This window comes from Pholcus phalangioides, unplaced genomic scaffold, assembly GCF_987345545.1.
Source record: "Pholcus phalangioides strain wild (caught in Gottingen) unplaced genomic scaffold, Ppha-v1.0 ptg000008l_1, whole genome shotgun sequence".
Taxonomy (NCBI): domain Eukaryota; kingdom Metazoa; phylum Arthropoda; class Arachnida; order Araneae; family Pholcidae; genus Pholcus; species Pholcus phalangioides.
The window spans coordinates 35,045,043-35,068,264 of record NW_028301601.1 but is presented as its reverse complement, the minus strand read 5'-3'; the positions used below and the strand labels follow the sequence as shown (position 1 = coordinate 35,068,264).

At 35.4% G+C, this 23,222-nt stretch overlaps 1 protein-coding gene across 2 annotated transcripts in view; it reads left to right on the top strand.

Annotated features, from left to right (window-relative positions):
- LOC149084207 (uncharacterized) overlaps positions 1 to 23,222 on the top strand; it is a 139,987-nt gene that overhangs the window by 62,892 nt on the left and 53,873 nt on the right. The window contains exon 2 of one of the 2 annotated variants that reach the window (XM_089234549.1): positions 2,287 to 2,331. In XM_089234549.1, coding sequence (XP_089090675.1) covers positions 2,304 to 2,331 — 28 coding nt within the window. In that variant the 5' untranslated portion in view covers positions 2,287 to 2,303. Of the gene's footprint in view, positions 1 to 2,286; positions 2,332 to 19,496; positions 20,400 to 23,222 lie in introns of those variants that run through there. The other variant, XM_089234550.1, reaches the window with a different exon arrangement.

The window sequence follows — 23,222 nt, the reverse complement described above, 5'->3', positions numbered from 1 at the left end:
TCCACTTTGATTGTGCTACACTGATCCTGTAATTCAGATAAAAACAAAGAAAAATAGAATAAATATATTTCAAGTTTTCAAGGAACGAACAAACAATTTTTGTTTCTAGCTTTTTTCTGTGTGTTTGAACAGAATGTTATGTAAATCTGTTTTACTGCCACTGGCTGAATTTCATGGACTGCATTCGAAAGAATAATAAGAAACGAAAAAACACGTGTGTTCGTATACTGTTTTCTTTCCCTTTGGCGAGTTTCACTCAGCTATAAATATTTTTCCTCTAAAGTGTTTTCTATGTGTTCTGCTGCTCCCTTGCCTTTGGATACTGAACCGATGGCTGCACGAAGTTTTGGAATATTTGTTCGAATATAAAAAAAAAATAAGTTACTGTGAATACAGAAATATATAGAGTTCTTTCATAAATATGAGTATTAAATACTTATTTTCCGACTATTTGGTCTGTTAGATTCCTTGTGTGACACTTGAAGTTGGTTTAATATAAATACAGTTTTTTGTGTGTTTTCTTTCAAACCACACACATTCCTGCTCCATCAAATCGTTGTCATTTGCTACTATTGCCAGCACAAGCGGGGATCGTGCCAGAAGAATTTGGCCCGATCATTACGACGGCAATGTACCAAACTGTATCGTGGAAGATGATTTCTACAGAAGATAATATTATATACAAATACAAATACAACGCCACAACAGGCAAAATGCCCAATGAGGTGGCTGAGAAAAAGATGCCCATAAAAATATGGATGTCATATATTTAAAAAATATAGCAACCCAATTAAAAATGCAATTAACAAAATTAGTTAGTTTGTATATAGTACAAGAAATTTTTTAGTGGGGAAGAACTAGAATGCATCAAGATGCTCGCATTGTAATAGCGCGTATGTGCACTTGTTTTTTTTTATATAAATTCCGCTTGGCCGAGAATTAACCATAGACGAACTGATGGACCTCCATTGCATGCAACAGCAAGAGCTTATATTAAGGGTATCTTTTTCTGAGGAAGAGAGAAGTTCCTCACTTTTCAAATGTGATTAGAGAGATGTGAAAAATGGAGGGAATGTAAAATTGTGTAGAAAAGTACCAATGAAATAGAAGCACAGTAAAGCAAGCAATAAATCTGTCCAATGACAATGCAATTTCCCATCTCCGAGAAATTCTAAAAAGGAGGCAAAAAGTAAGTGCCATTGGATACGTTATTTTCAAAATCCCACAAGAAGAATAAGAATGAAAAACAACAGTGAGTCCGTAAATCGTCCAACACGAGATAGTCCTCTTCTCTCTCGTTGTAATTTAGATCTCCTTGTTAGAAGTTAATTTGTATACATTATCGTATCGCATGTTTGTTTATGGCGTTATTACACTGTATATATTTTATTGTATTATATATATATATATATAATTATTATTATTATTATGCATTACATTATTGATTAGATGCCGTTCTCATAAGTCATTTTTATGTGAATGAGTAATTGTGGAACGAATCATCCGTGTTGTCATTATTTCGAACGGGGGAGTTTGATTCGAATAACGAGCGAGTCGTATAACGAGCACATTGATGGAGCGAATTAAGCTCCTTAACCGATGTTCCACTGTACATGCGAAATTTAGCGACTATTCGTCTAAAATTGTAGATTTGGATAGAGAGCACCACACACAGAGAAAATCGTTTTTTATGTGTACATAAATGCTATTCACTCTTATAACGATCTTGACATTCACCAATTTCAAAAATTAAGTATTCGAGTACAACAAAAGCATTGGAGGATGATTAAAATATTTGAAAATCCAAGACGGAAAATATTCATTTCAATGGCACTTAGAGCGTAATAAAATAAACGATTTCGCCTACTATTCAACTAAATTTCATAAAATATGAGAATAAGGTCACATTCAAACATAAATTCCGATACCTTTAATCAAATATTTTCTCGAGTATAGCAAAACTATTTAGTACTGGAAAATATTTTCAAATTCTCTCTTGTTTCAGACTGTATTTCAAGTATTTATCATAGCTACAATAACATTCCGCATTGAGAATAAATATATGTAATATCTACATATTTTAGCATCACTACTATTAGAACTGATACGATTTCCCTTTATGCATATACGGTATAAGGTCTAAAATGCCTAAGGGGGAATTGTTCCAAAAATATTTAATAACACAGAAATATACAATTATGTAAACAATGTGAAACTCGAACTTTAATATACATTTGAAATTATTATTATTTAGATGTGTTTATCCTATGAAATTTTCTCTCGCAGGTTGTGGTTTTGGCGCCATGGTATTTATGATAAAACTTCCACCTGGTAAGTCTGCATACATATCATAAGTCTTTTACATACTATATTAGTTACTTTTACAACTTGGAATGCTTATTTTTGACTTCAGTAGATAATTGTTTCATATTACGTCTGTATTTCACTGTTAGACATTCCACGATTGAAAACTTTCAAAATCTCACGGACTGATTGGAAAAAAATATAGGAAAATAAGTGAATAGTTTTTTCGGAAATGAATATATTCTGCTTAGCGATAGGTGTTCAACACTGTATTGTTTCCACACAGAGCCGCCTTAACGAATGAGCCATTCCTGGCACGGCCCGTGGACCTCAAGGTGCAGAAGAGACTGAAAATAAGATCTGGTTACATTTTTCGAAAGCAAATATGTCTCGTTAGGTAGGGGCGCTCTCATAAAAATCACTTCGTCCAGATGTGCACTTTGACAGGAAGCTTCTTTACCTCATAAAATATGGTAAATAATATTTAGCACATTTTCACAAGCACCGAAGGTAGTTTTATTCGAAGTCGGAAACACACAGAACCTGTAAATAACACCACGACATGTTGAGCGCATAGATTTTACGTACGATTCACTCAAAGCAGCGTTCTTATGCTCAACCACGGGTATTCAATAATGCACGAATAGTTTGAAATCGTTATCAAAATAACTGGCGCTCTTCCGAGATCCATTCCGATCTGAACATTTCGGCCGCCCTTGCGCAAATGGTGTGCTGAAGTCATTTCGTAGTTCACGCATTGCTCATCTTGCCACCCCTTGAGAAAGAAATGCATTCGGACCGTCTTGATTTTATAGTACCTTTCCACCTGAATCTGTTTACATTACTTCACCAAACACCATCTCTGGCTATATCCTCATATTGAAATTTATTGTCATAAATGAGTTGGGTTGGAAACGAAGGCACCATCTATCGGTGGTCGCTTCAAGCTCGTTAGGAAAATATCTTGTCTGTGTTCTTCCTTGGCTCCGTGAAGGCAACCTTCACAGTGGTAGATGAGCATCTTACCACCACACCTGTTGTTTTCATGTGTTAGGCAAATTTATGATGTCGCTCTACTTTTTCGTTCCTTCTCGAGGTGCAAGTATGATCAAGTAGTACAGGGTAGTTATAAATAAACTGGCACTACACAGACGTATGTAGTGACCATTCAGATGGAGGTGTTTTGATGAAACTATGTATAAGTAATGTAAGTGATTCCCAACGTGAGCGTTAATACCCCCTGGGGGTGATGGAATATTCCAGGAAGGCGGTAGAAGCTACGGGTATGACATAGGACTCTGTTAGGTCTATTTTAGACTGTTAGATTGCGTTGGGGCGATCGGAGAAAAACCTTTTTGAAGAAGGGGGTGATGGGGCAAAAAAGGTTGGAAAACTATGGGTTATATGGACCAGAGAGAACGGAGATTCAATAAAAAAGTTCAGTTTTTGACCACCAGGTGCGGAAGTGAGGCGTTTTATCTCAGTTATCTTTTTCCTATGATGTACCAAACTTCAATGAAGTACGTCCAACACAACGGGTGTTACATAGATCAGAGTAGTGTCAGTATAATTATAATTGCTTAAAAATCCGTCATTTTTGCACCTGGTGGTGAAAAATTTAATTATTTTATTGAATCTTTTTTTTTCTTCCCATGTTCTATACATCCTTATATACCAAATGTTCATCAAAATACCTCCATCAGAATGGCGCTACATACTTCTCAGTAGTGTCAGTTTATTTATAGCCACCCTGTGTAATACTTACTTTGTCATGTCTATGGTGATCGGCAATATGCATTCGATATTCATAAAGTCCCTTTTTTTCATAATAGAAGAAGATGCGTGATCGTATTTCGAACTCAAATAGAGTACTTATCAATGTGTTTCATGCATTAATATTCATGTAGTACGGGAATGTCAAATGTAACCTATTTTGCTCATACATATTTCATAAGTATCGATTAATCATATGTAAAACATATATGAGAATATTTCGAAGAACTGAGGAAAACATGTTTGTAGAATTTTCGTGTTAACGATCAGAACGTTTGCTTTCCTAGATGATATTTTCACCCAAAAATATGTCTAGAAGTATCTAGCAAGAGTACTTGAAACTGCAAGATATAACTCAACTAGTTTAAATATTTTTCAGTGTGGTGTCATGGGAAGGAAAACAAACGAGCATTACGGAGGGAAAGGTCTCGAACATTTTCGCTTTCGCGCTGCATTAAATAGTAAAAGACTAGCAGAACAGCCTTTCGGCCACTAATGCATTTTAATGAGGTCCAGAATTCCGTGTTTTACAAGAAGAGATTTCAGTTCGAAACATGTAGTTAATCTGTCGGAATTAATTCCATTCCCTCCGCCATACACATGCTCCCCCAAAGATGTTATTTAGCTTCGATGTGTGGAGGACAGTCACACTCACACACATACACGTTTTGTTTTAGAGCGCGTGCTTCGACAGTGTTCGAAGTGGATTTTAGTGCGCCGAACGAAGATTACGCTTTGGTCCTTTAAATCACAGTTTTGAAATTCTAAAGATTCTTTGATTCAGCTGGCTCATCGTATTGGAATATATCACCCTGTACTCTCCAATGTGAGAATTTAATGGCCGCTTATCTTGCATCGCCCATTAGTTTGTGATGAATAGAATCGTTTAATAATTGATGGTGCTCTGTCGGATAGACCTGTTTGGTGCCAAAATTTTCATTTAGTTTCAGAGTTAAACACTTTCCTACGCAAAAAATATTAAGTGTGGTAAGTGAGGGTAATATGGCCATATGTTAAGCTTCAATGATTTTTTCGGAGGCTTGTCTGATAAATTCTGAGAAATATATAATGTTAAAAAATATATTTTGAAATGTTTTTAAAAGAAAAAAAAATATATGATCCATGGTGTATCTAAATAAAAAAACATTTCTTTCAACGAGTCTACTTCTTGCTTATATTCCCAATACGTGGAGATAATGTGGCCAACAACGATCGCAACATATTTTTCTCAATAAACCAACGCATTTTTTCGAGAACTTATTAGTTTATAAAATTAATTCAACTAAGCAATCATTTAATTGTAAATTAAATACGGAAAGAAATATACTTTGTGCGGAAAATAAATTTTGTAAGCTTCTAAAATATAAAATCCAAAATTGAAATGTTTCTATGTTAATTAAGAGATAGACATTTCGGAAAAAGATGAATATTTTTTTCTTCCTTCTTGATGAGCAGAAATTGTTAGGGTGGGTTTAGAGACTTATCACATGAAATTTCCGACAAAAACAATTTGATGCTCACACATGCGCAGTGATTATAGCGTACCTGGCCATAAAACCAACCTATCAAACATTCTAAAGAAACCTACGTGACAAATAGAATTTTATACAGTATGAATTTGCGATGAATGTACAGTAGTTGAAAACACATAAACATTTCGCATGTCGTGATTAACAAAACAAAGTTGTTGGTGGATTATTGTTATGATTAAATTTTGGGGTATTTTAACCTGGGAAGAAATACAAACGTGAAAAATAACAATGTGACTTCTTGACAATCTCTTGGCACAATATGGCACTAAACTACCGTCCGAAATGAATTTCCTCGCGGACTCCTGAAGTGAAGGTCAGTTTGGAGGAGTAACCCCATAAATTATTTGTGTAATTTGCATATTGTAAAAAATTGATTTAATGAATGAAAATATATGAAGGCACCAAATGTGTCATTCATGCAATGATACTGAAAGAAAATGATACCTCTGACTCTTTACAAATTACTCCAGGGGTCCGCGGACCAGACATGGAAAACACTGTCGTAGACGATCAATATGTGACAGTTCAGTGATTGAATGCAGGAAAATAAGGAAAATCGAAACAATAGATTTGGTAAAACTATTTGTATATTTTGATGGAGAATTCAAACAGAAAAAAAGCTTAAATTCCATAAGAAATCAAACTTATTCTCAATCCTAATTTCCAAATTTATAATCTCATTATGACTTATATTTTTTCATAATCACTAGCGCTATGATTTTTATGACCTAAAAACTGAAAATATGTGTTCCATAAAAAATCCATTTTATATCCTAAATAACTAAAAATATTCCATATAAACCTAATAATATGCCTTTGTAAAAAGGCTGACCATATTTCCTCGAGAAAAATACGGAAAATTAAAGCAAATCGCTAATCATTGCCGAAAATGATGCCAAACATTCACAAAGAAAATTGTCAGTTGTGGAAAAATCGTCAATCATTGATAAAAACAATGCAAACAAGGCATAAGTACAAAATGTCAAAGTACAAAAAAGTAGGCAAGTACAAAGTGTAAAATAGTAAAATGTTGTTATTATTGCTGAAAAATCGCCAATTGTGGTAAATGAAGCTACGGAAGTGAAATCTAGGGGGGTAATCGTGAAATGAATCTAGGGAAGAGAAATCCTCTTCATTATGAAATATACAAAAAGTTCATTAAAATATGGAAAATTCATCTAAAATTGCTGAAAATCATGAAAAATGCTGCGTTTCGTAAAAATAGCGAAATACACAAAATCATAAAAAAAATATGCAAAGTCATAGAAATCCCACCCGAATACTAATCAATGATAAATATTTTGTGACGCATTTGTGATACGATCACGAATCATGTAATATTTTGTCGATCAAAACAGTTTTCAAGGATTGTTATCAATATTTTACAAATATTATTAATATTTGTGCATTGTTGCTATTTGGAAGACAAAAAATTCGGGAAAAAATAGGAAACAAGAAAATTGTATTCTTCTCTCCTATGGTACTATTCATATTTTCTTATTCGGTGATACGTCCTCGTTGTTACTCGGAATGATCTATACTATTCTGTTTGTATTTGAATTTATTTATTTCTGAAATTATTTCACCTATGCTTTTCCAACAAATGGCATTTATATACTAAAAAATTAATAAATTATTTTATTACGTCAATCTGTGACTTACGACGTGAAAATACGTCAAAATGACATAAGTATTTTTTATCACTAACGTCAGGCAAATTATCGAATTTTCTCCTCGCTATACAGAGTGTTGCCTTGAGGTAGCGACCGATAAACTCAGAGCCCTGTGATTATGATGCCTAGTATCACACAGGGGTGATATTAGGCATGAAGAGGAACAGAAATCGCCATAGAACATAGTATCGGAAACCCACGTTTATTCGGTGAAAATCGCAAAAATACTTATGAAGGGTGTGAAGTTGAGTGGGGCAAAAAGTAAGGAAAAAACCTTTATTTGACAGTATGATTACAACGTATCCTGTGGTGTGCAAAATAAAGTATAATAATAAGTACCAGATAAGTATACAAAAGTAAAATGAATGTGTGCAAAAAAACCATTTACTTGACAGCATGATCACAATAGAGCCTGTGCAGCACAGTTCACTGTCAGAAAGTAGACGAATAGAAATGATTACAGGAGTTGCTGAATCCACAGGCCCTGTTGTAATCATGCTGTAAAATAAATGTTTTCTCTGCTTATAATTGGGTTATTTTGCGATTTTCGCCGACTAAACGTGGTTTACGATATCATGTTCTATGTCAATTTCTGTTCCTCTTGGAGCCTAATATCATCTCTCTGAGTATGATGCCACTTCAAGGCAACACCCTGTATGTACCGCTATTGAGGGGACTTCCGGGAGGAAAAAATGTAGTGAAGATGTTAATTAGTGAAGATGTTATGTTCAGACAAAAATTCCCATACACGATCAATGTGTTGAAATTAACGGACTTAACAAAAGAAAACATGGAAAATCAATTAAAATAGGCTTAAAAAAATTCTTTATACCTTTGGCAAAGAATAGTTTAACTTTAATGAAAAATTAAATTCTACAGAAATCAAATTATTATTCCTAATTTCTTAACGCAAATTCGATTTTATATTGACCAAATTTATAATCGGTCTATGACTATATATTTTATAATTACTATAAAATATTTTATGGCTGTAATTTGAGAAACTAATCATTTTAATATATTGGCATCAAAATTTTTGTAGAGAGAGGATAATTTTTATTTTATCTATATTCATTTATTTGTTGCTGTCTGAAAAACAGAAAAGAAATTTAAGAAATAGAGAAGAAAAGAAGAAAAATTCATTCTTTATTCTTCTAGTGCTTCATTTCGCTATTCCTTGATACGTTCTCGTTGTTACTCGGAATGATCTCCGTACTTGTTCTGTTTTTATTCGAACCCTATTACATTATTCATGCGCGGGAAATGGAGTTCCCCGTTAGCGCTAAAAACATGTTCACAAAACATTCTGTTCCTTCGTTAAGTCTTTCTCTTCATTCTTTGTACTGTTTTTTTTGTATTTCTTTAGGTCGTCTATAGTGAACCGAAGCTCTTTTCTCATCAAATGTTTTCTTCTCCCCTTTTCTCTCTCTTAAAGGCCTCAGGGTTAAGGAATCGAAGAGTAATCAGCGATGTCACTTTTCCTCTTATTTTATTCTGTGTTCCCTTTGTATATACGAGTATATTCCCTTTCTAAGAAAGCTTCGAAATTTCTGGTCCAAATAACTTGAAATTTACATGTTATCTGCATGTTTCCCCCCATCGAAGTTGAAAACTTATTTCATGAAATGAGTGCACTTTGAGAAAAGATTCTGTTTTGTGATCGAAATTGGAAGTAAGATCAATGGAATTTGTTATAAATAGATAAAAAGTATTCACTGTTTTTTGAATTTTCGGAGTGGAAATTCTATTTCACCCTATCGCTTTTGCTGTAGAATGAGAAGAATGGAATTCAAAAACTGTAATAATAACTGTTGTTTAGTTTCTTGAGAAATTCACAAGATATGCTCACGATAAGAATGGAAATATTTTTTTTACATTTTCAAAGTACAGTCAACGCTGCTCAAAAAAATCACGGATAATGTGATCATTTGGGTATTGTTATCACTTTTGCAAATAAAGGAACGGCCCAATATCATAACATGAGAAATAATTCGTTTATAGTTATCGGAACTTCGAATGATGTTATTATTTTTACCCGTCAAAAGTTTCTTTTTCACGCATTCTGAAGCTAAAAGGTTTAACTAAACTTCTTATTTCCAGTTAAGTTGTCGTTATCATCTGAGGTGTGTTATCAAGAGGATGCAAGACTATGTAGAAAAGCCTTAAAGTGTATTCTCTCTCCGCCTCCCTTGGTGACAAACATTTCCGTCATCAGTCCGTAGCAATGTTTGCCGATACTCATGCCCATGCGTGATTTACGCATCAAAATTCAATTTTAATCCTCCGAATTGCGTTGACTAGGGTTCGATTCACAAAATTTTGTATATATATATTTAATTTCTCACTAATAAAACCCTCTTTTTACAAAAATATCATAAAAACTTCAGAGAGGATTGAAATTAATCTTCAAATTCTATACGTATTCGGATAACACTGTCATCCATGTACATCCCTGTTGAGCTTCTTTTTGCAATGCCTGCCTATAGCGAACACAAATTATAGGACGAAAAATAACAGTTTTTTTCCCCCGTTCTTGATCAGTTTCTTTCAGGTGACCAGATTCAAATTTCGTTTTCGGAGAGACTTTTAAAAGGGATCTACGAATTACACATTAAAAAAAAAGCGTAAGTTCATGATATGCATTACACAGTTCCATTCGAACGCCTTACAATGGCTGAATAACAAAAATGCAGGTATTTATCTCAAAATAGAAAAAAATAGTCCCGTTTTAGAACAGAATAAAAAGTAAAACAAAATAAAATATTTCACAACCAGTTACGGGAAAGTAAGGCAGTTGTCCCGTTTTCCCAATATACTGGCTTATCATACTTCCCGCTGCACCAAACGGGATTTATGGTCACCTTAGTTTTAAACGGGACTTTCCTGGATGCACTTATCACATTCGGTTATTGTTATCAGAACCGATGTGATACCCCATGTAACACAATATTGTGATCAAACCATGTAGTGATCACATTAAGCGGCGTGAACTGCATATTTAAATTCATGAAGTTTGTAGAGGATATCAATTCTACTTGATCGATCAATTCTGACGATTTTTTTCCCAGCACCCGTAGCGTATATTAAACTCCATATATTATTAATTTATTAATATTAATAATAACATTATTAAAGCCTAGGTTTTTACCACTCTTCGGGCTTTTACCATAACATATATAATATGGCAAGTGTTAGATAGCAGATGAGATGGCATGGGCCCCCTCCAATTGCTTCTGAAATATACCTTCATTCCAATACGTACATTCATCATTCTCAACGAAACCCCGGAACTTTTCTCCAACTCGTAACCCTATCTCGCCTGTTATTACCACAAAATTTGTTAATCGTGACAGCACTCAATTGTTCAGGGTAAGAAAATATTGCAAAAATTTTTCATGTTTGTTATTTTTTGCCTCCAAATAAAGTGTCCCAGGTGGAGCTGGTCTGGGCAACAAAATAAGTCCTGTGTGCAAAGTTCTGGCGTTCACTCATTCAGTGTCTGCGTAAAGATGTTTTTTATCGATCCAAGCCATTATATTCCCACTTTCTTCTACCATGACAAAATATAAGTAAAGATTTCACATTGAAATACCTACAGTATGTATGTGCAAAGATGCGAAATTCAAAATCATTCTTGTGAGAAACTTGGGATTTGGGTTCCGATTGTTATCGTGAATAACGAATACTTCCCGGTAAATAACGAGAAAATATAATATTTTATATTATTCTATATCTATTCTATCCTCTATTTTTCTATATCTTGTATGTTTTGGTTCACATTTTAAGCATAGATTTCAAAAAATATATAGGATTGGCGAGTTTTCGTCCAAATAATCTGATCTTCTGGGAATAAATCGTGTGGAATACTCCGTATTTTTTGATTCAAAGTCAGATAACAATTACGGCAATACAAAGTGTAGTACAGTTCATGAAACTTAAAATGTTCACATCTGGACTCAGAGTTTCTGATAATAATAACCGAATGGTAAATGCGTATATCAGAAAAATACGCATGTGCAAGTACGGGGACCATGCATCCCCTTTGTTCGAGCGGAACGTATGGTAAACGGGGTAATATTCGTTTTCACTGTTTTTTTATTCCACTCTAAAACAATACTTTTTCCCCTTTAACCTAAAATTCTGCATTTTTGTTGTTATCTCAACTACTGTGAAGTGTTCGAATGAAACTGTGTAATTTTTAATACTAATTACAATATATTTTTTAATGAACACAACGCGTTTCATTGATCCCTTGAGAAAGTCTCTCGGGAAAAGAAATTTAAATGTGGTCAACACAGGAAGAAACTGATGAAGAACTGAAGGAAAACAATTTTTTTTACATAATATGGCTTTAGTATAGGAGCGCGATTGCGAAAGCCGCTCCATACGTACATGGAATGAAATCGAATACTATGGACTGATTATGACATTATATACAGAAATGCTTGTCTACGGGGTGTAGGAGAACACTTTCTAGTCTTCTACATAATATTACTGCCTGGTAACGATAAGTTACAGGGAAAAAGAAGTAATTTAGTTAAACCTCAGCTTCAGAACGCGCAAAAAAAAAAAAATTCAATGGGAAAAATGTTTTATAAGATTATCTGAAGTCTCGATAACTACAAACTAATTTTTTCTCTTGTTTTGATATTGGTCCGTTCCATTCTTTGCAAAATGATAACAGTAAACGAATGATAACATTGTCCGGGAATATGATAATTATATTTATATTAAAGAGCCACCAACGAATAAGGCAAATATACGAAAAATACACACTCCTAATGCATTTCGACACACACTGGCCACTGTGGTGGTCGAGTGGTTATAGTGACGGACTCGCGGTGCGAGGATCCGGGTTCGAACCCCACAGTGGTGGTCGGCTGAAGTTGGTTTTCTGTGGTTCCCAACTTCAAGGCGCAAATGCGAGCCGATCTCCCCGTTAAAAAGTCTCGCCACAGAGAGCAACAGTCCTACAACGATAAATCATTCAATCGTAACACTTCACTCATAGTTAGAAAAACTGGTGGCAGATGGCAGCGCTACACATAACAAGCATTACAGAGAAACAACAAAACTTAAAAAACGGTCAGGTTTCACTACACGTACACGCACATTCCCGCATGTACCGCTTCGTTGGAGGTTCCGCGGAGGGGGGGGGGATGCATGTGTGGTGTAGCAGTAGTAGGTAGGGCCTCCAAAAAATGGCTCGGGGATCCATGATGTTCTTAAGTCAGCCACCTCGTTGGGCAGTTTGCCTGTTGTGGCGTTGTATTTGTATTTGTATTTGTATTTGTCATCAGAAGAAAACATGTTTAACCGCTTATCACGCTGACCGAGGATCCCACTTGGTTACCGAATATTAAGTCTCAATAAAAGTACACGTCGCGGGGAAAATGAAGTTGAGAGCCTGCTTGTAAGTCTCATGCAGTGTCCTGATTGGATGGTTGGTGTTTTCTTAATATTCTTTGGGAAAGATGATCTACTCTTCCATGATAATTATAATTTAGTATAATATATAATTTAATGTTATTCTTACATTATATCGTCCGTAAAGTTGTTTTTATTGATCCAAGCCTAGTTTCATTCTCTCCCACTACAGCAAAATATACGTAAATATTTCTCATTGAAATACCTACGGTATATATGTGCAAAGATGCTAAATTCAAAATCATTCTTGTGAGAAACATGAGATTTCGGTTCCGATTGTTATCGTGAATAACAAATACTTTGTCGTAAATAACGAGGAAATAGAATTTTTTCCCCAAAATATAGCATCGTATTTTGAATCATTTCAAGCAAAGATTTAAAAAAACAACAACATAGGATTGGCGAGTTTTCATACAAATAATCTGCTCTTCTGCAATTTCAACAATTCGTGTGGAATACTTTCCGTTATTCTGATATTCAAAGTCAGATAAACTCTCCAGAAATGCGAAGTGTAGTATCGTGTAAATCGGAAAGTTTAAAGACACAATTTCACCGAAACTAGAAAAGAGAGAAAAAAAAAAAAAAACACGTGAAAATACGCACTAAGATGACTCATTTCTCAAATCCATCCAGTCTGTAGCGGAATATGGTGATACAGGAAACTCATGAGAGGTTATTTTTCTCTCGTGTCCCCTTACGGGAGTTGATGTTGGTTTGAAATACGGAAAACGCCAACTTGAAGTGCTTTTTCCGGAGTAGAATGTTTTTTTTTTCTCTCTTCTTTCTTGTTGCTGTTCCTAAACCCGGTAGCGTTATTTCCTGAGTCTCGTTCCCTCTGCTCTTAGACCCATGATGAACGTCATCAGGTCACGCAACCAACACATTTTACCTGTGAATCAACTCCTGTGCTTTTGTGGAAGAAGTATTTCCCTTCATCTTTTGAGACCTTGATTTCTTGAGGAAGAGGTATAGAGAGAGGAGAAAATCTTATTCTATATATATAATCAGGACCGTATTTTCAACACAGCTATTACGAGTTTCCCAAGAACCCGGAATTTTATGGAGAAGAGAATATTTTCGATTTTTAATTATTTTAAACATTAACCGATAACTACATCAATTTTATTATACGTTTTTTCCTTTTTTGGTAATTTGTTCGAATGAAAAATCTTTTTCAGTAGTTTTTGGGATAGTGAGATATTTGACGTATTGCCTCAAAAAAACCAGTTAATTAATTTTTTATTTCGACGCTTTAAAAACTATTTTAGGGGATTGGAAAAATACGCACGATTTTGTCAATTAATTTCTTTAAATAAATTTCACAATGTATTGTATTTTTTAGCAAATAAATACCTTATAAAGATTATACATTAAACCTTATTTCTTATTTTAATCTTAATTATATACATATTATGCCTTATTATACCTTAATTATACCTTTTTAACTAGATTATACAAAAATTCTTGATGCGTTCTTCTCCCAAGGTTATGCAATAAGTTTTATGATATTAAATAGACAACAGCCTATTCACATATGTTTAAAAAAAGTTCGAATATTTTGTGTATTTGAAGTAACGGATATTGAACAATTAATTTTATTTGATCATTTACTAATTACTGCAATTTGAGGAGGGGGGGGGGTGACATACATTTGAACATTTAAGTAATATTCTTCAAAAAAAAATAAATTTGGATATTGAGGATTATTAGCTGTAATACTCGGTGATACTCGGGTTTTCTTCAATTACTCGGAGGATTGAAAAAGTGACAAATCATTATAAAGAAATAAATTGTTATATAATATACTGGCCGCATTAAAGAAATAACAAACAGCTGTAAAGGCATATGCATGCCTGAAACGCCTTGTTAGAGTACCATGCTAACAAAAGTAAACATTCCGAAAGTCATTGCTGAGGCTTACGAACCATTGCTCCTCGAGAGTTCTTTCTTTGCCCATTTCGGGCATTTGAATAGCTCTGACGAAATTTTAAAGTAGCCCAAAATTCAAGTCAGATCTAATTTCGTATATATGCAAAATTTCGCGACGATTGGTCTAAAATTGCAGATTTGTAGAGAGAGCATATACGCAACGCATAGATTGACAGACAGAATTTTAGATTGTGTATTATTACACACTTTCAAGGTTGCCAAGAAAATTGTCCCATTTGAGTCATTATTTATGAGTTATGGAAGGATCATATCTCTGTGTCAAATAGTGTTTGTTTTATCTTTGTAGTTTTCTCTTCTTCTTATTCTTTTATGTTTTTGTCATGTTTTGTCTAAAACAAAAAAATTTACAAAATATATTTTGCATTTGTTATAATGGTTTAAATTCGAGAAAAGGAACTCAGTTTTACTGTATGTGCGATGCTAAATGATTTTAAGGGGTTTGTTGCACGCAAATTTTCCAAAAAACACATTTTCCAATTTTTAAATACTATGGAATTTTCTGCTTATAACTGTGCTGAAGTTTTTATTCTATTTTAATATAAACGGCAGGCAGGCATTACACATGCTGATGTTTACACTAAAATGCGTTTTTCTCAAAACGCTCAGTAAGTTTTTTGTTAGATAAGGGACATTTTTTTGAACACCACTCATTCAAATGTCTTGAAACTTTGTGTGTCTCTCAACACTATGGTGTTACATACTTTAACAGGAGTTTTTAGGATTTTAATTGTTGGTAATTTTTTCTACCGAATTTTAACTCCAACAACATGCAAATTTTTCAAAAACGACCAAAATTTACCCATATTTTGTGCCATAAAAACTTTTTAAATAATTTTAATACAAAATACCAATTAAAGTATGTAGCACCATAGTGTTGAGAGTATGGTGATGCTAGTGCTGGTGGATGTGTCTGGTTGTTATTTCGGAAACATACAGTCATGACTCCTTTCTTTTTTTAGTTATTTAATAGAAGAGAGAGAGACTTTTAGGACATGTTCGGTCGACAGTTGGAGCCAGACTGAACTCCAATACAAGAACACACTAGATAATGCCTAGCTAGTAAGTGGCATAAAAAATATAATAAAAATATAAAAATTGTACAAGACAAGTAGCGCCACAGTACTCCCCCACGAGTCTGAAGGACGGCATATGACACAATGTACAAAATATGATAATATAGTTACGACGATAATGACAGTATAGTTACGACGATATGACAGTATAGTTACGACGATTTGACAATATAGTTACGGCAACTAATATGGCATTGACATGTGCAAAAAAAAAGATTTTGTTCGAAAAATTCAAAAAATACGCAATACGAAAATACCTTATGCACAAATTAATAGTAGAGCAAAAAAAAAAAAATTACAAATGATCAAAAATTAGTAAATGTATGTATATGCAAAAACGATTACTAGAATAGATAATAGACATATATAATATACATATAAGAATATTGAAAAATGAAAATTTTTTGCAAAACATAATATTAATTCTCAAAAAATGTTGCAAAAAAAAAATAATGTTATTCATTTGAAAAAATATGCAAATAAGAATAATATCAAGGAATTCTTATTCTATTCTTAAAAGTGCAATCAAGCAAAAATGCTGGTTTCAATCTGTCTATTGAGATTTTCGCTAGTTTGTCTTTCATGTTCACTGTATATACTTTTGGAGATCGTTCAATCACTTCATATGGCCCCAAATATGGTTGTTGAAGGGGCTTTCGTACGGTGTCCAACCGCACGAACACATGGGAAGAAACAGCAAGTTCTTTATGAACGAAAACGTTGTGAGTCCCATGCCTTGAAGTTTGGATCGGACGTAAAGTGTTTATGTGATCTCGTAGAGCACGTAGAAATTCCGGCTGTGTTGGCTGAGAGTCGGAACTACGGAAGAATTCGCCAGGTAGGCGCAATGGTGATCCGTAAACCATCTCAGCAGCAGAAGTGTTGATGTCCGGTTTGATGCTGGCTCGGATGGACAGAAGTATGGTAGGTAACACTTCAGTCCAACGTTCCGTGGCATGGCAGCGTATGGCGCCTTTGAGCTGCCGGTGGAATCTTTCAACGATGCCATTGGAGGACGGATGATACGCTGTCGTGCGTGTTTTCTGAGTTCCAAGAAAACGAACGAATGCGCGAAACAAATCACTTTCGAATTGTCTCCCTTGATCGGTGGTAACCGATTCCGGAACTCCGAATCTGCTAATCCAGCCAGAGTAGAATGTCTCTGCGACAGTTTCTGCTTTTTGGTTTTCCATCGGGAAAGCCTCTACCCACCTGGTGTATCGATCCACACAGGTAAGGCAGTAGGTGAAACCCCGAGAAGGAGGAAGAGGACCAACAATGTCGATGTTAATGTGTGAGAATCTGCATTGGGGCAAAGGGTATGCACCGATGGAAGATCGAGTGTGGCGATGCACTTTTGAGCGTTGGCACTCAATGCACGCCCTGGTCCATCGTGTGACATCCTTGCGTATTGAACTCCACACAAATCGTTGACGAATAAGGTCTACAGTTGATTTAACGCCTGGATGGGCGAGGTTATGAAGGACCATAAACACGTGATATCGGTGTTTTTCTGGTACGTAGGGACGGATAATTCCAGTGGATAAATCACAAAAAAGTTCTGTACCCTGAGGACCGAATTTGATAGGTTTTATATCGAGCACCCCACCTGGTTGTCGGAGGGCTGTTAATTCAGCGTCTGTACTCTGTGAAGTAGCAATAGCTGCGTAATCAATCGAGTCAGGTAAATTAATTTCGGATAATCTGGAAAAAGCATCCGCTACAACATTTCGCTCACCCTGAATGTAACGAATGTCCGTAGAAAATTGTGATATATACTCTAAATGGCGTCGTTGTCTGGGAGAGCTGTTATCATTAACTTTGTGAAAAACATAAGTTAGAGGCCTATGATCACTGTAGATCGTAAATGGTCTGCCTTCTAACATGTGTCTGAAATGTTTAATAGAACTATAAACCGCAAGCAACTCGCGATCATAAGTACTATAGTTCTTTTCAGTTGTCGTTAACTTTCGAGAAAAAAATGAGAGTGGTTCGACGACACCATCGGAAGTTTGTTGTAAAACAGATCCGAGAGCGAAATCTGATGCGTCGACTGTCAACGAAAGATGAGCATCATGTTTAGGATGAGCCAAAAGCGTTGCATTGGTAATAGCATGTTTACACGTTTCGAAAGCAGCAATAGTTTCCCCCGACCAGGCGATGAGAGATTTATCTTTTTTCTTCTTTCCTTTGCACAAATCGTGTAAGGGAGCCTGGTCAGATGCTGCGTTTTTTAAGAAACGGTGGTAAAAGTTGAGAATTGCTAGAAATCTTCGAAGTTCATCAACCGTTTTTGGTTGCGGATAATTACGAAGAATGTCGACTTTTTCTGGCAAAGGAGAAATGCCGTTGCTGTTAATCAAAAATCCTAAGAACTCTATCTCAGATTTCCCAAATATGCATTTATCAGGATTAAGAATTATACCAAAACTGTTTAAACGTTCAGAAACCAATTCTAGATCTTTAAGATGTTCTTCTTCTGTTGCTGATGCAACTAGTACGTCATCTAAATATGCATAACAGTTCAAGTCTCTTAAGACAATATCTATGAACCGTTGAAATGATTGTGCCGCATTAGACAATCCAAAACACATATATAAGTACTCATAAAGTCCGAATGGGGTAATAATGGCAGTTTTTTCAACAGACTCAGGATCTAAAGGTATCTGATGATAAGCCTTAACCAAGTCTAATTTAGAAAAAATGTTTTTTCCCTGCAGACCGTAACTGAAATCATGAACATGTGGTATAGGATATCTGTCTGGACACGTTATAGAATTAAGTTTTCTGTAATCCCCACATAAACGGTATTCTCCATTACGTTTAGGAACAATGTGTATCGGGCTTGCCCATGGACTTTTTGAAGGTCTCAGTATGCCCTGATCCATTAGCGTTTGAACTTCACGCTTTGCAATAGCAAGTTTCTCTGGAGAAAGTCTGCGGGCTTTGGTAAAGACAGGAGAACCTTTAGTAGTAATGCAATGTGTAACGCAGTGTTTTTTAGAAGTAGCCCCAAGCATAGAAGGATTCGTTAGATTAGGAAATTTAGATAAAATTTTCAAGTAGGGCGAATCTCCACTAATGGTCTTTAAGCCTAATGTAGGGCAACTGGCATTGCTACATTTGATTGAAAGTGAAGTCAAACTGTCAATCAAACGAGACTTTTTTACGTCAACTAATAGACCATAATGTTCTAAGAAATCAGCACCTAATATCGGGCGATTAACATCAGCTATAACGAAGGACCATCTAAATAGTCTGCGTAACCCTAAATCCACTGATAAAGATTTGCAACCATACGTAGAAATTTTAGTATCATTAGCTGCGTATAGCGAAAAGTTTGTATCTGCTGCTTTATGTACCTGTGTATCCCGTGGGAAAACCGAAATGCTAGCGCCTGTGTCCACTAAAAAACCAGTACCGGATTTTCGATCATGAACAAAAAGGCGAACTAAACGCCGGCCATCACCTGCTGTCGCCAAAACAGATGGGCCAGTTAGTTTTCCGACCAATCACAGGGTTTAATGCATTTTGATGCTTTTCGACCGAATTTGAAATGGTACCAACAATAAGGTTTACGTTTGGATGTACCATCACCACTAGACCTCTCTCTAGACCGAGAATTTGAACGAACTCTTCCCTTTTTGTTAAAATTTTTCTCTCTATAGCGGGATAAGCGGTCAACAGCAACGGTCAAAGTCAAAATTTGACTTTGAAGTGATTGCAAGCTGATGGTTTCATTACGGCTGACCTCAGAAATAGTCGGTGTGTGCCCGGTGACTTCGGTAATTTTATCTGCCATTTCTGCTAAATCCGGCAATGTATCCTTACTAACAGAAAGTATCTGCTGTGTATGGATAGGCAAACGTTGTAACCAAAGGGTTTTAAGCACTTCATCTGAAATTTTCTTGCCAGCTAATGTATGCATCTCATGCAACAACTGAGAAGGTCGCTTATCCCCAAGAGTGAGCTCTTGGAGTAGAACTCGTAAGCGGGAAGTTTCCGACAGTGAAAACTGTTGACAAATGCGTGTTTTTAACTGGTTGTAAGAATCGTCTGTAACAGGAGCTCTGATCAAATCGCTAACATATGATAAAACTTCAACATCGAGAGCTGTCACAACACAGTGAAATTGCGTTTTAGGATCAGTAATTCCGGCAATTTTAAAGTTCGATTCAATCTGAAGAAACCAAAGATCGACATCGGATTTCCAAATCGAAGGCGCGCGAAAAGAAACACGCGAAAGTTCTAATTCAGAAGACATACCTGTTTCTTCGGTAGCGTTCGGCATATCCAAAAAAAAGTTCAGCACAATCCAGGAAGAGAATTGAGGAGATGCCCCCTCAATCAGTCAGCAAACGCACCACACACAGGGAAAAAAAGAAGAAAGGCAGCAAGTATCATATTACGAAGCGAGAAAGAGTACTTGTTTTCGTCTGCTTTCGAGTTCGTGGCTGTCAAACATCTGCTTTACCCGGGTCACCAGTACTATGGTGATGCTAGTGCTGGTGGATGTGTCTGGTTGTTATTTCGGAAACATACAGTCATGACTCCTTTCTTTTTTTAGTTATTTAATAGAAGAGAGAGAGACTTTTAGGACATGTTCGGTCGACAGTTGGAGCCAGACTGAACTCCAATACAAGAACACACTAGATAATGCCTAGCTAGTAAGTGGCATAAAAAATATAATAAAAATATAAAAATTGTACAAGACAAGTAGCGCCACAAGAGCAACACAAAGTTTCAAGACATTTGAATCAGTGGTGTTCGAAAAACCGTTCCCTATCTAATACAAAAAGCTTCGTTTTGAGAAAAACGAAGTGTGTAATGCCTGCCAGCAGTTTATATTAAAATAATTTAAAAATAATTTTAGCACAGGTACATCAAGAACTTTAGCACAGTTAGACGCAGAAAAGTTGATAGTATTAAAATTAAAAAATTGGAAAATGTGTTTTTTGGAAAATTTGCGGGCACCAACCCGCTTCACGATTACATGCATATAGATCTGTTTTTTTTCTTTTACTGAAATCTGAAAAACTATTTTAAATACATTAATGTTGAAAAAATTAAAGAAAACCTGTATTTTGCCTAAGATAATTTCCAGAGACTGTTCTAAAATAGCAGTTTTCAGAAAATAATCGGTGGAGCTCTTGAGGACAAAAAAGTTGCTATTAATTCAGAGCGAGAAAAAAAATAACCAGTCACTGTGGATGAGCAGAAGTACTTTAAACAAGTGGTCCTCGATAAGTGAGAATGGAAAAACAGCACTTAACTAAAACTTCAACTCCGAACATTCTTCTGCTATTTATCACAATTTGACTGTTTATATAAGTACTTGCTTCTTTACTTTCAATCAAATTTCACTATTATAATTATTTTGAAACAAGAAATGAATTATGAATATAATTTTAATCAGTCATGATTTTTTAGATATCATGGTCGCCATATTATTTATCTATTTCATGGTCACTAAGGCAATATTGCAAATTTATTCCACAGATTCACTTTCACAGCGAGTTTTTTTCAACAGATCATATGATAATATTTTACATTATTTAATGTTTACTTAAACCTCGTTAATAGTCCACCAGCAAGCTTTAATAAATATTTCAATATATCGTTCAGTATATACAACGTGATTCAGTAAAGATGGGAAAAACTTGAAAAAGAGGTTATACTTAGTACACTTCAATACAAACAATAGGGCCTCCAAAAAATGGCTCGGGAATCCATGATGTTCTTAAGTCAGCCACCTCGTTGGGCAATTTGCCTGTTGTGGCGTTGTATTTATATTTGAACTGTAATTTTCATCAATGTATGGTCTAGCACGAAACTCTAGCATGTTTCGAAACAGCCACTACGCGAACGTTAAAACGGCAACCCTGTTGAAATTTATCGGGAGAAAAAGAACACCATACATGCAAATGTAACCTTAGGAAAAGGAAGAAGAAACCGTATGCAAATCTGCGCCACAGTGAATAAAAAGCGGACGCCAGCCCCTGTGAAGTTATTTCAGCGTCCAAACGTTCTAACAGTTGTAACGTACGGGATAATGCAACACCACCTACAGAACAAGGCCTCCGCACAAAGCTTGAAGAAGGCAATTTCACCTATTACCATTGGATATACCAGGCCGACGCATGCGATATCTTTAGCCTTTCTTTCAGTATATCCAATGGCAATAGGAGAAATGACCTGCTTCAATGACGTCACAAGCGGCATGCGGAGGCCTTGTTCTGTAGGTTGTGTTGGATGATGGCACACTTCAGTAATAATAAAAAAGCAGACATGTATTTAATTTACGGAGCTGCAAACGGGAGTACCACAGAGGCAGCACGAAGGTACAGTGTGTGTTTTCCCCACAGGCGGGTTGCCCAATCCAAAACCATTTGCGTGCTTGCATCGGCAGCTGTGCGAAACGGGACTGGTTAACTTCACAGGGCTGGCGTTCGAGCCAGCTGTGACGCAGATTTGCGTACGGTTTCTTCTCTTTCGCCAGGTTACATTTACATGCATGGCGTTCTTTTTCTCCCGATAAATTGCAATAGGAATGCCGTGTTAACGTTTGTGGAGCGGCCGTTTCGAAACGCGCTAGCCCGTTTGCGTTTCATGTTGGACCATACATTGTGTAGTGACAATTGTTTGAACTGGTGTGTACTCTCTCTTAAAGATTTTTTCCACATTTTCTGAATCACTTGTATATAATAGTTTAATATATATTTTTCGTAAAATGTGATAAATTGGTCTTAAACATAACAACTGATGTATTATGTATACTTACCAATCGTTTTAGTAAGTTTCATAAATTTATCACTTTTACCGGCAAATATCCATAATACCCAACTGTCGTTGGTAAAATTGATAAATACTAGAAACTTTATCACTTTACCGGTGTAAACGGTTAATACCCTAGTATAAATGGTGAATTTGATGAACATGAAGAAAAATACTAAATGAGTCTAGTACGTGTGTGATGAATATTGTCGGTCCCGATACGATAACAACAAATTTTATTGTTGTACCCCAATATAATGATACAACGCATGTATGAATTATCAGTACAATTCATCATGTTCAATTGTGTTATTAACGACAGGACGTTTGGGTACCACGTATTTGCCAGTAAAAGTGATTAATTTAGGGAAATTTATCAAACTTACCAAAATGCTTGGCGATTACGCATAAAAACCGCTTATTATGTGCAATAGCCAGATTTAACAAATTTACCGTAAAATATATAATTGTTCAATATGTGTATTCAATACATAGTGTGTGAATGATTCCTTATGGTAGGCATATACCTACATGCTTGTCGTTAGCCATACTTAAAAAATGGTGACATCTATTACAAAGATGAAAATGAGAAATCCGCAAATAAATATTTTCTACTATTTGGTAAGTTGTTTTTTAATTTGAAGAGATAGGTTCGTATCCGTTACTCGAAATTAATTACTTTTGGAAAAGGAACTTCTGATGGAACTTTGCACGAT